Below are 13,208 nucleotides of genomic sequence, written 5' to 3'. Positions count from 1 at the left end.
TATATTGTTGTGTTTGGATTGTGTTTGTGCTTTCATTCTCTCTTGCTTTACTTTCTATTCTTGCATTAGTTTAACTCACTCTAATAACCTAAGTAAGCATCCATCGCAGTTAACTAAGAAAGTTTTAAAAGCACTAAAGTAAAGAAGAAACCAATTCACCCCCCCCTCTTGGCTTGTCACCTTGGGCAACAGGTCCGTTCCTGGTGGCTGGCCAGCTATTTACCATGGAACATTGGCGGCCGAACTTCGTCCCGGGCTCCGGTGGTGCCGGTCGAGTTGTAGCATGGCTGCGTCTCCCATGGCTGCCTCTGGATTTTTGGGCTAGGGAGACTATCCTACAAATTGCTGCGACGGCCGGAAGACCGCTTGCCTTGGATGCAGCTACTGATCAGGGGACGAAACGGGGCTTTGCGAGGGTTAAGGTGGAGCTTGATATCAAAACTCCTTTGCGTCCCGGAATCTTCATGAAAGGGGTTGAGGAAGGAATTGAAAGAAAGTTTTGGCAAAGCTTTGTTTATGAGAACCTACCGGACTACTGTTACAGATGTGGTCGCATCGGACATGGGGAGGCAGCATGTAAATTCTCCCCTCCGGTGACGGCAGGAAAGGAGCTGGGTGCTGACAGCTCTGCAGGGCGGACGGAGACAGGGAAGGAGCCTCGGGATGTAGAAGAACAATTGATGTATGGCCCATGGCTGTCTACGAATTGGATAAATGGCCCCAAGGATCCTAAAAGGGGAAGCTGGAAGCAGAAGTCCGGTGGGGCGAGCTCGAGCTCTGCTCCGGCTCCGGCTCCGATGCCCAAGGTCTCATCACGGGGTCACGACGAAGGGGGACCGAGGATGCCTATTTCCCCGCCGGACCTGGAGGGCTGGCAAAAGCCAACCAAAGTTGCCCGGCAGAAATCACCGGAGCTGATGGAATCGGGAGACCCAGCTGATCGGGTGATCCAAGGGCTGAGTCAACCCGAAGGCCAGACCGAGTCAAACAGCGAACCGGTGAGGGGACTCGGCGGGGGGCATCAGCACTCTGGATCGGTTTTGAGCAGTGGGCCGGTTCCAAGCCCACTGAAGAGGGCCCGTAGTCCACCGAAGCCCCAGCGAACTTCGGCAGTCTTCGGCTCCGGGTTGCCGGGAAGCTGCCCGGCCACACCCATCCGGGCTCCCTCTCCTAGTGGAAGTGGGGTCGGAAAGGTCGGAAAAGGGCGCTGGAGGAGCAGAAGCTCGCCACCCCCCCTCTCGCCGGCGGTCTCATGCATGGCCGGGCAGATGGAGGAGAGGAGTGGTCGGCGATTCGGGAGGGGCAAATCGCCCCGGCGGGGGCTGGCACGGGCAGCCTCGGTGGCGGCGGACCTACTGGCGAGAGTGACCGGTGAGGAGGTATCCGCCAGTGCTGGGAGGAAGGTGACGACCGAAGACCATGTGGCTGTGGAGCTGGCTGGCTGCGGGCAACCAATCCGTGATGGAGGGAAGGAGATGGCTAGTGAGAGCTCTACAGGAGGTGGACTCGGGACTAACCAGGTAGAGGCCTCCTCTTTCCCCTCTATTTTGTGTGGACAGCAGGAGACAGTATGTATGGAAGGTGAGGATCTCCATTGTGATGCCAGTGAGGGGGGGCTGAAGCATGCGTGCCAAATGGCACAGGTGAACAGTGACCCTCATTCTCAAACTCTGAACCGATTGAAAGCTTTGGTGAGGAGTGTGAGCCCCAGCGTTTCGAGCATTGCCAATGACGCAACAATTGGCGATGGTGGGAAATTGATGACTACATGTGGCAACGACCCTGGGGGTGTGGGCGGTGCCGGTGACCAGTGTGCATCATGAGAGCACTTCTTTGGAATTGCCGTGGCGCGGGGAAGCCCTCTTTTGCCCCGGCTTTCCGTAGGCTAGTGCATCTGCACAAACCGGAGATATGTGTTCTGTTCGAGACCCGGTTATCCGGGGTGAGTTTGCAGAAGGTAAGGAAGATGCTTCCGAGATCATGGGGGTTCTATGCTGTGGAATCTCAGGGATTGTCAGGAGGTATTATTGTGACTTGGTTACAGGGTGGTTGTAAAATTGATGTCTTTAATGGTTGCAACCAAGAGGTGATCATAGTGATCTCAGAGGAAGATCGCAGTCCGTGGGTTCTTGCAGCTGTGTATGCTAGTACAAGGTTCATAGAACGGAGGACTTTATGGGAGGAGGCATCTCAGCTCATCAGTCAGGGCTATCCTATGTTGGTGGCAGGGGATTTTAATTGTATTGTTCATCCCCATGAAAAGATGGGGGGGCGGGCTTTTACTTACAAAAGGGAGATCAGGGAATTTCAGGACTTCATTATGGAGAATGGCTTGATTGACTTGGGCTTTTCGGGGCCAAAGTTTACATGGTGTAATAACCAGCAGGGGCAGGCTCGGGTCTGGGAGAGATTGGACAGAGTCTATGCCACAGCCGGGTGGATCCAGTGCTTCCCTGAGCATCATGTTCGTCACTTGCCACAGATCGCATCTGATCACAGTCCTTTACTGGTTAGTACCGATACACTTGTCTCTAGTCATTCTCCTTTTAGATTTGAGAAGTTCTGGTTATGCTATCCACAGTCTTGGGAGATAGTGAGGGAGGCATGGAGTATGCCGGTCAGAGGGGATGCTATGTACCGGGTGTCATGCAGGTTGGAGTTAACAAAGAGAAGGCTAAGGAGATGGAACCGTGAGGAAGTGGGAAATATATTTAGGTGGATTGAGGAATCTGAAGTGGCCATTCTCAGTCTACAGTCCCAGGAGGTAGAGGGGGGGGGGCTTGGAGGATGAGGAGATGGGGGAGCTTAGGTCACTTCCATCACTACATGATTCTCTTCTGAGGCAGCAGGAGATTTTTTGGAGACAGAAATCACGGATACAGTGGATTCGGGAGGGTGATCGGAACACCAGTTTTTTTCATCAGGCGGTGGTGATCAGGAGACACCGGAATAGGATCAGGGCTATCAGGGATGAGGCTGGGCAGATAGTGGAGGACCCCGACTTGATCCAGAGAGTGCTGGAGGGATTTTTCAGGGCCAGGTGGTCCGAGCAGTTAGGCAGTGGGAGTCCAGAGGGTTTTGTTCCGCCCTCGGCACGTGTGGCAGAGGAGGACACTGCGGCACTGATCAGGCCGGTATCGGAGAGGGAGATTCGGGAGGCTGTGTGGTCCCTCGAGGGGGACAAGGCACCGGGGCCGGATGGTTTTCCACCGTTGTTCTTTCGGAGGTACTGGATGATAGTAGGACAGGATGTGACGGCAGCCATACAGCAGTACTTTAGCACCGCAGTTATGTCTACAGATTGGCAGAGGACCTTGATCACACTTATACCGAAGCGACAGGATGCTTCTGAGCCTAGTCACTTTCGCCCGATCAGCTTATGTACTACCATGTATAAGGCGACGGCGAAGTTACTAGCAGTCAGACTGAGGGACATTCTACCGAGGATTATCAGCCCGGAGCAGGGGGCTTTTGTGGGAGGTCGAAGCATTTCTGATAATATTCTTATTGCTCAGGAGTTCATGTTTGATCTTCGTAGGGCATCGAGCAGGAGGAGTTTAATGGGGATTAAACTTGATATGGAGAGGGCCTATGACAGGATGAGATGGGACTTTGTACAGCAGTCGCTACAGGATTTCGGCTTTCATGAGATATGGATTAGATGGGTGATGGGGTGTGTCAGAGCTCCTTCTTTTGCCATTTTGGTGAATGGGACGCCCTCCCGGTTTTTCGAGTCTTCCGGGGGATTACGTCAGGGTTGTCCTCTATCTCCCTTACTCTTTATTATATGTGCAGATGCTCTCTCTAGGGCCCTTAGGCAGGCAGTGAGCAACCAGGAGCTGGTTGTTTACAGGCCCGTGCCGGACGCATCACCGATCTCCCATTTGCTTTTTGCCGATGATTGTCTACTTCTAGCCCGGGCTACGAGGCAGGATGCACGGGTCATTCAGAGGATTCTCCGGGATTATTGCTCGGTATCTGGTCAACGGGTCAACCTATCCAAATCAACAATATGCTTTAGCCCGAAGATCAGAGTGGCGGTGAAGACTTCTATATTGGAGATTTTGGGAGTGGGAGAGCAGGAGGGCATGTTGAGGTACTTGGGTGTGCCACTTTCTGGTCAGCGCTTACGCAGCAGGGAGTGCTCCTCTCTTGAGCTCAGCATTAGACACAGATTGGAGGGGTGGCAGCTACACTCACTATCCATGATGGGCAGGGTTACCTTGGTACGGTCAGTTCTCTCCTCGATCCCTATTTACTTACTGTCCAACTCCCTTATCCCAGTAGCGACTGTGCGGAATCTTGAGCGGATCTTCAGGAATTTTATCTGGGGAAGGAATGGAGGTAGAGGGGGGATCCATTTGATGGCGTGGGAGGTGGTATGTCAGCCGACCAGGTGTGGAGGGTTAGGGATCCAGTCCCTAGTGATGAGACGGGAGGTTTTGCTGGCTCGACAGGCTGCTAGAGTAGTACTAGAGCCGGATGGTATGTGGGCTGCATTGATGAGGGCCAAGTACGGTGCTCTAGCGCCTGGGATCCGCGGCTGCCGCCGCCACTCACCGATATGGAGGGAGATTTGCACTAGAGAAGGGATGGTGCTACCGGCGATCAGGTGGGCCATTGGGGATGGGAGGTCCATAGATGTGCTGGAGGACAGCTGGTTGACAGAGCAGCCTATCAGTAGGTTGCCGGTGATGGTGGACATGGCGAGGATAGCTGGGCTCAGGGTCAGAGACCTGATCGAGCTGGAGGGCGGCCGATGGAGGGAGGAGCTGATTCAGGAGGTGTTTGGAGCGCAGCTGGCAGAGATGGTCCTGGCCCTACCAGTTCCTGCCAGGGAGAGGCCAGACAGACTAGTTTGGGCGCCGACAGGGAGGTCTCAGGTGCGTGCCAGGGATATTCATCAGCTGATGATTAGTGAGCCAGGCCGGCAGATAGAGGGGGGATGGATTTGGAGGATGCGGATTCATCCGCGGGTGGCGCTTTTTATCTGGAAGGTGGCATGGGGTTGCTTACCAACCAGAAGTTTACTAGCATGGCGTGGGATGAGGATCACTCAGGGGTGCGAGGTGTGCATAGATACGGAGGAGACTATCGATCATGTTTTACTGCAGTGTCCCAGAGCCAGGGAGGTTTGGAGGAGGTCACCGACCCTATTGCCCCACTCAGTTGAGTCGGTACAGGATTTGATTCATTGGTTGAGGGTTTCTATGCGGAGGCCCAGTACTGTTGATGCGGGGATTCGCTGGGCATACCTGGCTTATCATATATGGCTGGACAGAAATTCTGGTGTGTTTGAAGGTAGAAGATTACCGCCGAGGATGGTGGTGGACAGAGCGATTCGTCATGCGAGGGAGATCACCACAGCTACCGCGAGGTTCTCTTCTGGGATGGCCGGGGATATCTGGGGTACTTCTTCCGCTGTCACAGCGCCCAGGTTCGTCCTTGTTTCTTGGGTACCTCCACCCCCTGGTTATCTCAAAGTGAATTTCGATGGTAGTATGTCGGCGGACGGAGTGGCCGGAGGCGTTGGTTTTGTGATCAGGGATCATTTTGGGAGGATGATAGCAGCTGGTGGTCGTCGTACGCCCGGACTTATTGCTGTTGGGACGGAGTTGCGGGCAGCTTGGGAAGGGATATCCTTTGCCAGGCAGATACTGGGTGCTGAGCGGCTATGCCTCGAGGGGGACTCCTCTGTGGTGATTGACTGGGCGCGTGGATTGGATAGATATGGTGATGGCCATCCCCTTATCCGTGATATCCGTAGGTTGGCTCAGGAGTTGAGCGATTTTCAGGCTCTACACGTTTTTCGGGAGGCAAACCGTGCAGCTGATTGGGTGGCCTCCTATGTAGCACGACATTCCGGGGAGATCCTTTGGACATCGGTAGGAGGGATACCCCCCACTTTGTACTCTTTTTTTGCTTCCGATATGGCTGGATGTACTCAAGTTAGAGCTATATGAAATGCCGTTTTCACCAAAAAAAAAAAAAAGTCCTATTTTTTCTTTCAACAATCCTATTTTGTTGAGGTATTCTAGGTGCTGAAAATTGATGAGAAATACCGTTTTCATTACAGAATTCTTCAAAGTGTGGATTTTCAAATTCGGTCCCATTATCACTTCGAATTACAATTAAGGTGAGATTCTTTTCACTTATAACATTTTTTATAATATTTTAAAAATGCTGAAAATGCTTCATTTTTATGTGCAAGAAATGAAACCCATGTATATCTTGAGAAATCATTCACAATTACTAGTCCATACTTTTTTCTCCTAGACTTGTAGTTCTAGTAGGTCTAAATAAATCCATGTGGATGAGTTCAAAAGGCCTAGTGGTTGACACTACGTTCTTTGATTTGAAAGATGATCTTATTTGCTTTCCTAATTGACATGGGCTACAAATTTTATCTTTTTCAAAAATTAATTTTGGTAAATCTTTTATTAAATCTTTTTTGACTAGTTTTGAGATTAAGTCCATACTAGCATATCCTAGTCTACGATGCCATAGCCAACTTGTTTTATTTTTTTTTCTTCATTAGTGATTAAGCATAATCCATTTTTTTTGGCTAAGTACGATCTTTTCCATGCCTATGTCCCATAAGTACAATGTTATTATCTGTAGGATTTGTGATTATACACATCGAAGCTTCAAAGGAAACTTTAAGACCTTTATCACAAAACTGACTGATACTAAGTAAGTTATGTTTCAAACCATTAACTAACAAAATATTTTTTATAAAAAATAGATGAAGTGATATGGATTTTACCCTTTCCAATGATGTGTTCTTTTCCATTATCTCCATAGGTTACCACTCCATCATTTTTAAATTCCAAAGTGACAAATTGCTCTATGTCACCTGTCATGTGTCTTGAACAGCCGCTATCTAGATACCAACGCCTATTCTTCTTATTGGCTGTAAGACACACCTGCAATCAAAATCAAGGAAGCACTTTAGGTATCTAAACTATGTTGGATCTTTTAGGGTTAGTGTTTGATGTTCCTTTTGCAACCCAGATTTTCTTGTATTTTAGCTTGCTCTTTTCACTCAATCTGTTATAGCTGAATTTTCTAAAATTACATTCATATGCTTTGTGTCCTAATTTGTTGCAGCAATAACAGGTAGTATTTTTATTTTTGGCTTTAACAAATATATTCTTTAAGTATTTTTGTTTTCTATTTATTTTATATCCTAAGCCTGCTTTATCATATACAGCTTTTTGACTATCAAGAATCATGTTTAGTTTAGTTGAGCTAAGTGTAAATTTATCCACTAAGAATTTATATTTTTCTGCATCTCCTTTTAGTTTAATATTTTCGGTAATTAGATTTTTGGTTTCATTAGTGAACTTCTTACTTAATGTTTCATGGTTGTTAGATAGTTTCAGCTTATCTTTCATAAGAAATTGATTTTCATCCTTTAAAACTTTATTTTTATAAATTAGTTTCTTGTGCTCTTTTATAAGATCTAAAAATGCATTATGTAATTCTTCTACTGTAAAATTACAATCAAGTTCAGCATCTACCTCATCTTCATTGGCCATGTAGCAGATTTAAGCCGTGATTTGCTGATCTTCCTCTTTTGAATTTGACTCCTCACTCTCACTCCATTCAGCCATGAAAGCCTTCTTCTTGAGCTTCTTTTCCATCCATTTCAATTTTGGGCAATCTATCTTGAAATGCCCGGGCTTGTTACACTCATAGTAGATTGGCGCTTCTTTTTCTTTCTTTTTGTCCTTTCTCTTTTCTTTCCTTGAGCTGCCTTTGAAGAGGGGCTTCCTTTTGTGGAACTCCTTCTTTCCTTTCATGAATTTTCTGAACTTCCTCGTGAGCATTGCCATTCCTTCTTCATCATATTCCTCCTTTTCATCAGAGTCCCCTGATTCACTGTTTTGTTTTGGAGTTGTGGACTTCAGGGCAATGATTTTCCTTTTCTTGACCTCTTCTTCTGAAGTTTGCTTCATGGTCAACTTATGGGTCATGAGTGATCCTAGAAGCTCTTCTAATTGTAGCGTGTTGAGGTTCTTTGCCTCTTGAATTGTAGTTACCTTAAGCTCCCACACTCTTGGTAGAGACCTGAGAATTTTTCGCACCAATTCAGAGTTAGTATAACATTTGCCTAAACTCTTTTGTCCATTTATGATATCTGTGAATCTAGTGAACATTTCAGTTATGGACTCAGTGGATTCCATTTTAAATAGTTCATATTTATATACTAACATATTTATTTTAGACTCCTTAACTTGATTAGTCCCTTTATGTGTGACTTCTAGCCTATCCCAAATTTTTTTGGCTGAGGTACATGTGGATATTCTATTGAATTCATTTACATCTAGAGAGCAGTAAAGTACATTAATGGCTTTAGCATTTAGTTGCGCTAGCATCTTATCATTGTCATCCCAATCCATTTCAGGATTAGGAATGATTGTGCCATGTATGCTAATTGTGGGTGTGTGTGGTCCTCTAGTTATGATACTCCACAAATCATAATCTAGAGCTTGAATAAATATTCTCATCCTAGCTTTCCAATATGTGTAGTTTGTGCCATTAAAAAAGGAAGGTCTATTTGTGGATTGCCCCTCGCTCATAGAACTTCCTACTTGGGCTGCCATGATCTTTTGCTCTTGATCGTGAGATTAACAAATAATATGAGAGCACCTGCTCTGATACCACTTGTTGCCCAAGGTGACAACCCAAGAGGGAGGGTGAATTGAATTTTTCTAAATTTTTAGTGCTTTAAAAAAAACTGCCTTAGTTGAGTGCGGTGGATGCTTTCTTAAATTACTTCAATGAATTAAACTATAGCAAAGATGAAAGATAATACAAGAATAATCATAAGTGAAGCCACAATACAAACACCACGATGTATAGTGGTTTAGTGCACCCCAAGGCACCTACGTCCACTCTCCAAGTGTCTCCTTGGAAATTTTACTATAATCCCTCGGATTATAGTAGGATTGTCTTTGGGCTCACCAATAAACCTCAATGTTGGTTTTGCGGGCTCACCAACAACCTACAATGTTGGTTTTACGGGCTTACCAACAAACCTTACAACAAGAGTAATAAGCAAAGAATGAAAGCTCCTAAAAGAGCAAATAAAGCAATTATAAACTACAAAAAAGAGTTTAGAGAATGTTTATCACTTTGGAGGAGCTATTCTCTTCTTTGTCAAGCTTGCTTCACTTCACAAGGGTTGGTGGAGCTATTGATGACTCTTTGAAACTGCTCAACCACTTTTTTTTGACTCTTGAGATGAAGCAATTGAATGAGGTTTGCTTTTCTAGAATTTTCTCTTGAATGTGCTTCTTGATTTTCAAAAGATACCTTCCTCTGATGAATAGTGCCTCTTAAATACTTCTCCAACCTCTAAAGAACACTTTCCTACCATTGGAATGGAGAAAGTAGCCGTTTATAGCCGTTGGGGACTTAAAAAACAATTCTGCAGAACTAGCCGTTGGGCTGTCATCCGTGCTGGGGTCGGCTCAAGTCACTATTCATCAGGCAGGGGTCGGCTCAAGCTTTTCTGGGGTCGGCTCCTGCTACAGTGGGGTCGACCCCTGCTACAGTGGGATCAGCCCTCTCAGAAAATTCAGAAGCTAGGCTTTCTTGCTTCTCCGGTGGGGACCTCTCCTTCTTCATTTTCAGACTTTTCAGCTTGGGGTCGACTGATGCTTTCTTGGGGTCGACCCGTGCTACAGTGGGGTCGACCCAAGCTACAGTGGGGTCGACCCTCTTAGGGATTCCAGAGAGATGTTTTTTTGAGTTCTCAACCTGGGGTCGGCTCATGCTTTCTTGGGGTCGGCTTCACTGGGGTCGGCTCAAGGCTTCCTGGGGTCGGCTCCAGTTACTGTTCATCTATACCATATGTGCCAGGATGTGCTATAACGTGCTAAAATGTGCCAGGGTCAACTCCTACTCTGTGCCAAGTATTCAAAGGGCATGCCACTTCGTTACAAGGCATGCCAAATATATCGGAGTTGACTCCAAACTAATTGGGGTCGATTCTAATCATGATCTTAGGTTTAGACTAGAACATAGGTGTTGGAAACCCTGATGGTTGCATGCATATATTTTTAGAAATTTTACAACGGAAGCATGAATTAAACTATTTAATTCCTATGCATGCTAGAGATCATATCTCTACAACAAAAATAGATCCAGGACTTTAAACATTTATCCTAAACAAGTAGGCATGATTCTATGTCTAATATGTAGTCATGCAGAATTTCAGCAACCGAGTTGATTTCTAATCTTAATTTTTAATGAGATCGGATCTCATACCTTTTACTTTGAGAACTTTGATGATGCCTTGATCACCTTGTATAGCTGTACACGTGTCTGACCTCTACGGATAGTCCATACGAAGCTCTAGGAAGATCCACAACTGCAGGAGTGCTAGCTCGTGCAGAGGTGCTGCAGTGGCTGAACTTTTCTCCCTCGAAGCACTCAACTTTTGATTCTTCTTCGAGAGGATGAATGATGGAGATGAAGGAGAAGAAGGAGGAGAGAAGATGTCTGGCTCTCATATTTTTTTTAAAATTTAGAACCCTTTCTAAAGACCATCTTTTTTAAACCCTAGGCGTGTGTTAGAATACCTCGATCATGCCGCTGAAATTTAAAAAAATTCAGATGCAGCGGAAGAGGCATGCGCGGGATCAACCGTTCATCGCATGAACGTTGTTCAAAAACCGTTCGTAGATAGATAAGGATTAAAAACTTTTAAAAACTTTAGAAGATCAGATCTTCACCTTGTGCGGGTAGATGATCACCGCAAACTGAAGTTCGTGGTTTAGGATGAAGGTTCGCTTGAAGCCGTTCAAGTGCCCGGCCTCTACGGGTATCCACACGAAGCAGAAAACCGATCCAAGCTTTCTATCTCCCCGGGGTACTAGCTCCCTTGCAGAGATAACTTTGATGGCTGATATCCTCCCTTTCAATCAATCCTTGATTGTGCTTGGGAGGAGGAAGAAGAAGGATGAAGAGAAGAAGAGGAACGAAGCCCTGCAGCCTTCTTTTTCTTCCTTGCGTTGGAACCAAACGGTGGAGGAAGAAGGAGGCCACCAAGATCCTTTTCTTCCCTTTGTTGTTGGTGGCTGAAAAGAGAGGAGAGGAGGGTGGCCACGTGATGGAGAGGAGGAGGGCTTCACTTATCATTAGGGCACCTCCTTTCAAAGCCTTATAAAGGCATCTAGGGCTCCTATTTGGTTTAGTGCAAATCATGAATCAATTGGGTTCAATCTATGCTAGTCCTAATCCAATTAGAACTTGAATGAACCATGACTCAATTGAACTCTTCAATCCTAATCCAATTAGAAGTCATGTTGATTCATTAGATTAATAATTAATTAGGACTTAAGAAATCCTAATCCAATTAGGACTTGTTTAATTCTAGTCCTAATCCAATTAGGACTCTAATTTGAATTCGAAGTCCTAATCCGATTAGGACAATAGGAATCCTACTCCAAGTGGGAATCCAAATTTAATTCAAAACTCCTAATCTAATTAGGATTGTAGGAATCCTACTCCAAGTAGGAATCCCAGTCCTACTCCAAATAGGATTCCCAGTCCAAGTAGGAATCCCAGTCCAAGTAGGAATCTCAGTCCAAGTAGGATTCCTAGTCCTAATCCAATTAGGACTCTAGGAATCCTACTCCAAGTAGGACTCTTGTTTTAAGTCCAATTAATTAATTCTCTTTGTTCCTTCTTCAGCTTATTATCAATCGAATTGATTACTTGTGATTCCTAATCACGATTCAACCATCGGATCGGTCAATGCCTCTAGTGTGTGTGACCCCATAGGTTTTACTCTGACTGGTAGTGAGATATATTGTGATCTCTATCACAATATCATTGAAAACTCCTTTCAATGGGTCGGAACGATTCCAACTCTACTCATTAGGGCTTATCGATCATCGAGATAATCCCTATGAGTCCCACCATCCACCAGTGACACCTAGCAGCATGTAGTGGCTACCCAGCAGAATAGAATGATGAACCTCTAGGTGCAGTTATCATGTGATACAGTCCTTCTATCGTGGATCCCTACAGGACGGAGGTCATGGATAACTCGTCAAATCCCTTCGTCTGTCATATGTCAAGATTTATTTGACTCGAGTTCGATAGTGGAAAACTCTTTCTCCACTTTATATTACTGCCCTGGACAAAGTCTTAGAACTCAGTCTAACAAATCACATAGGATCACTCCTCTTCTATCAAGGTCGATAGATTCCATGTAAGTGCATACCCTACTCCTACAGTGAACTTACTGCAGCCAATCTACACTACAAGGACCCATATGACTAGAGACCATGTATACGTGTAGTCAAACTACAATAACCTCACTGTGAGTAGCCGAAGCACCGCAGGTCAAAGGACCAGTCATACTACTGCAACATCAAGCAAGTCACTGACGAGTGGATAGACGTCCAAGTAACTTCTTGTCTTGGTCACGCTCAGTACCCTTGTTCTCTAACAAGCACCTGCACTATCACTTCAGTGTCCCTACACTGTGGACTCAAGTCTCGTCCATCCAGAAGGAAAGTGATCTGTGCACTGATCGGATCGATCACCGTCCTCGTGATGATCCATTGATCAGGAGCATTTAGAAATTAATCACCAATGATACATGGCTCAAATTCTCAACTCTTGAGAATATGCATCATCATCTTATTAATTTCTTGGACGATTCATAGACACATAATTAATATGAATGAAAAGATGCCTTTTATTTATTCAATAATAAATAGTCAAGTACAAAATTATGTCCCTAGAATTAACAATGTGTCAGCCAGATTGGCTTCTAGGGCATACATCTAACAGCGTGGGGGTCTTTTTATAACTAAAAGACCCCCCACGCCTCACACCTCTTTTGGCCAACGAATTTGGCTGATAAAATTTCCAAAAATTTTTGATGAATCGGCAGATAATAGATGAACAAATTATCTTTTAATCTTGTGCTAAGAATCCATAAAAATCAGGAGATTATTGCACCCTAAACTTCAGCTGCGCGCCACCCTGCTTGATGCATCATGTAGTCCCTACAAATTAGGGATTTGATTCCTATCATTTTAGGAATATTTGAGGTGCCATATTTTTCTAAAAAATAGCCCCACGCCTCCTCTTTCCTCACGCCAAAAATTGGCCAAAAATAAAGAGGATAAGCACCATTGCTTTTAGGGATAAAGATGAGATATCTTTATTCTCCAAGAAAG

At 45.5% G+C, this 13,208-nt stretch overlaps 1 protein-coding gene and 1 long non-coding RNA gene across 2 annotated transcripts; one reads left to right on the top strand and one right to left on the bottom strand.

The window, feature by feature from the left end:
* Positions 1 to 1,819: 1,819 nt before the first annotated feature.
* Positions 1,820 to 2,791, top strand: LOC149751181 (uncharacterized). Its single transcript, XM_089927600.1, has one exon. The coding sequence runs from the start codon at positions 1,820 to 1,822 to the stop codon at positions 2,789 to 2,791; it is 972 nt and encodes a 323-aa protein (XP_089783726.1).
* Positions 2,792 to 6,590: 3,799 nt separating this feature from the next.
* Positions 6,591 to 11,429, bottom strand: LOC148699821 (uncharacterized). The gene is made up of 3 exons (XR_015973675.2): positions 10,279 to 11,429; positions 7,524 to 8,073; positions 6,591 to 6,926 (listed from the first exon to the last, which is right to left on the bottom strand). It is a non-coding gene; the product is annotated as an uncharacterized LOC148699821 (long non-coding RNA).
* Between the last annotated feature and the right edge of the window lie 1,779 nt (positions 11,430 to 13,208).

This window comes from Phoenix dactylifera, chromosome 15 (assembly GCF_051530095.1).
Source record: "Phoenix dactylifera cultivar Ajwa chromosome 15, Ajwa_hap1_PhDact_Kaust_v1.1, whole genome shotgun sequence".
Classification (NCBI taxonomy): Eukaryota; Viridiplantae; Streptophyta; class Magnoliopsida; order Arecales; family Arecaceae; genus Phoenix; species Phoenix dactylifera.
The sequence above is the reverse complement of the archived record's forward strand: the minus strand, read 5'-3'. Positions and strand labels throughout refer to the sequence as shown.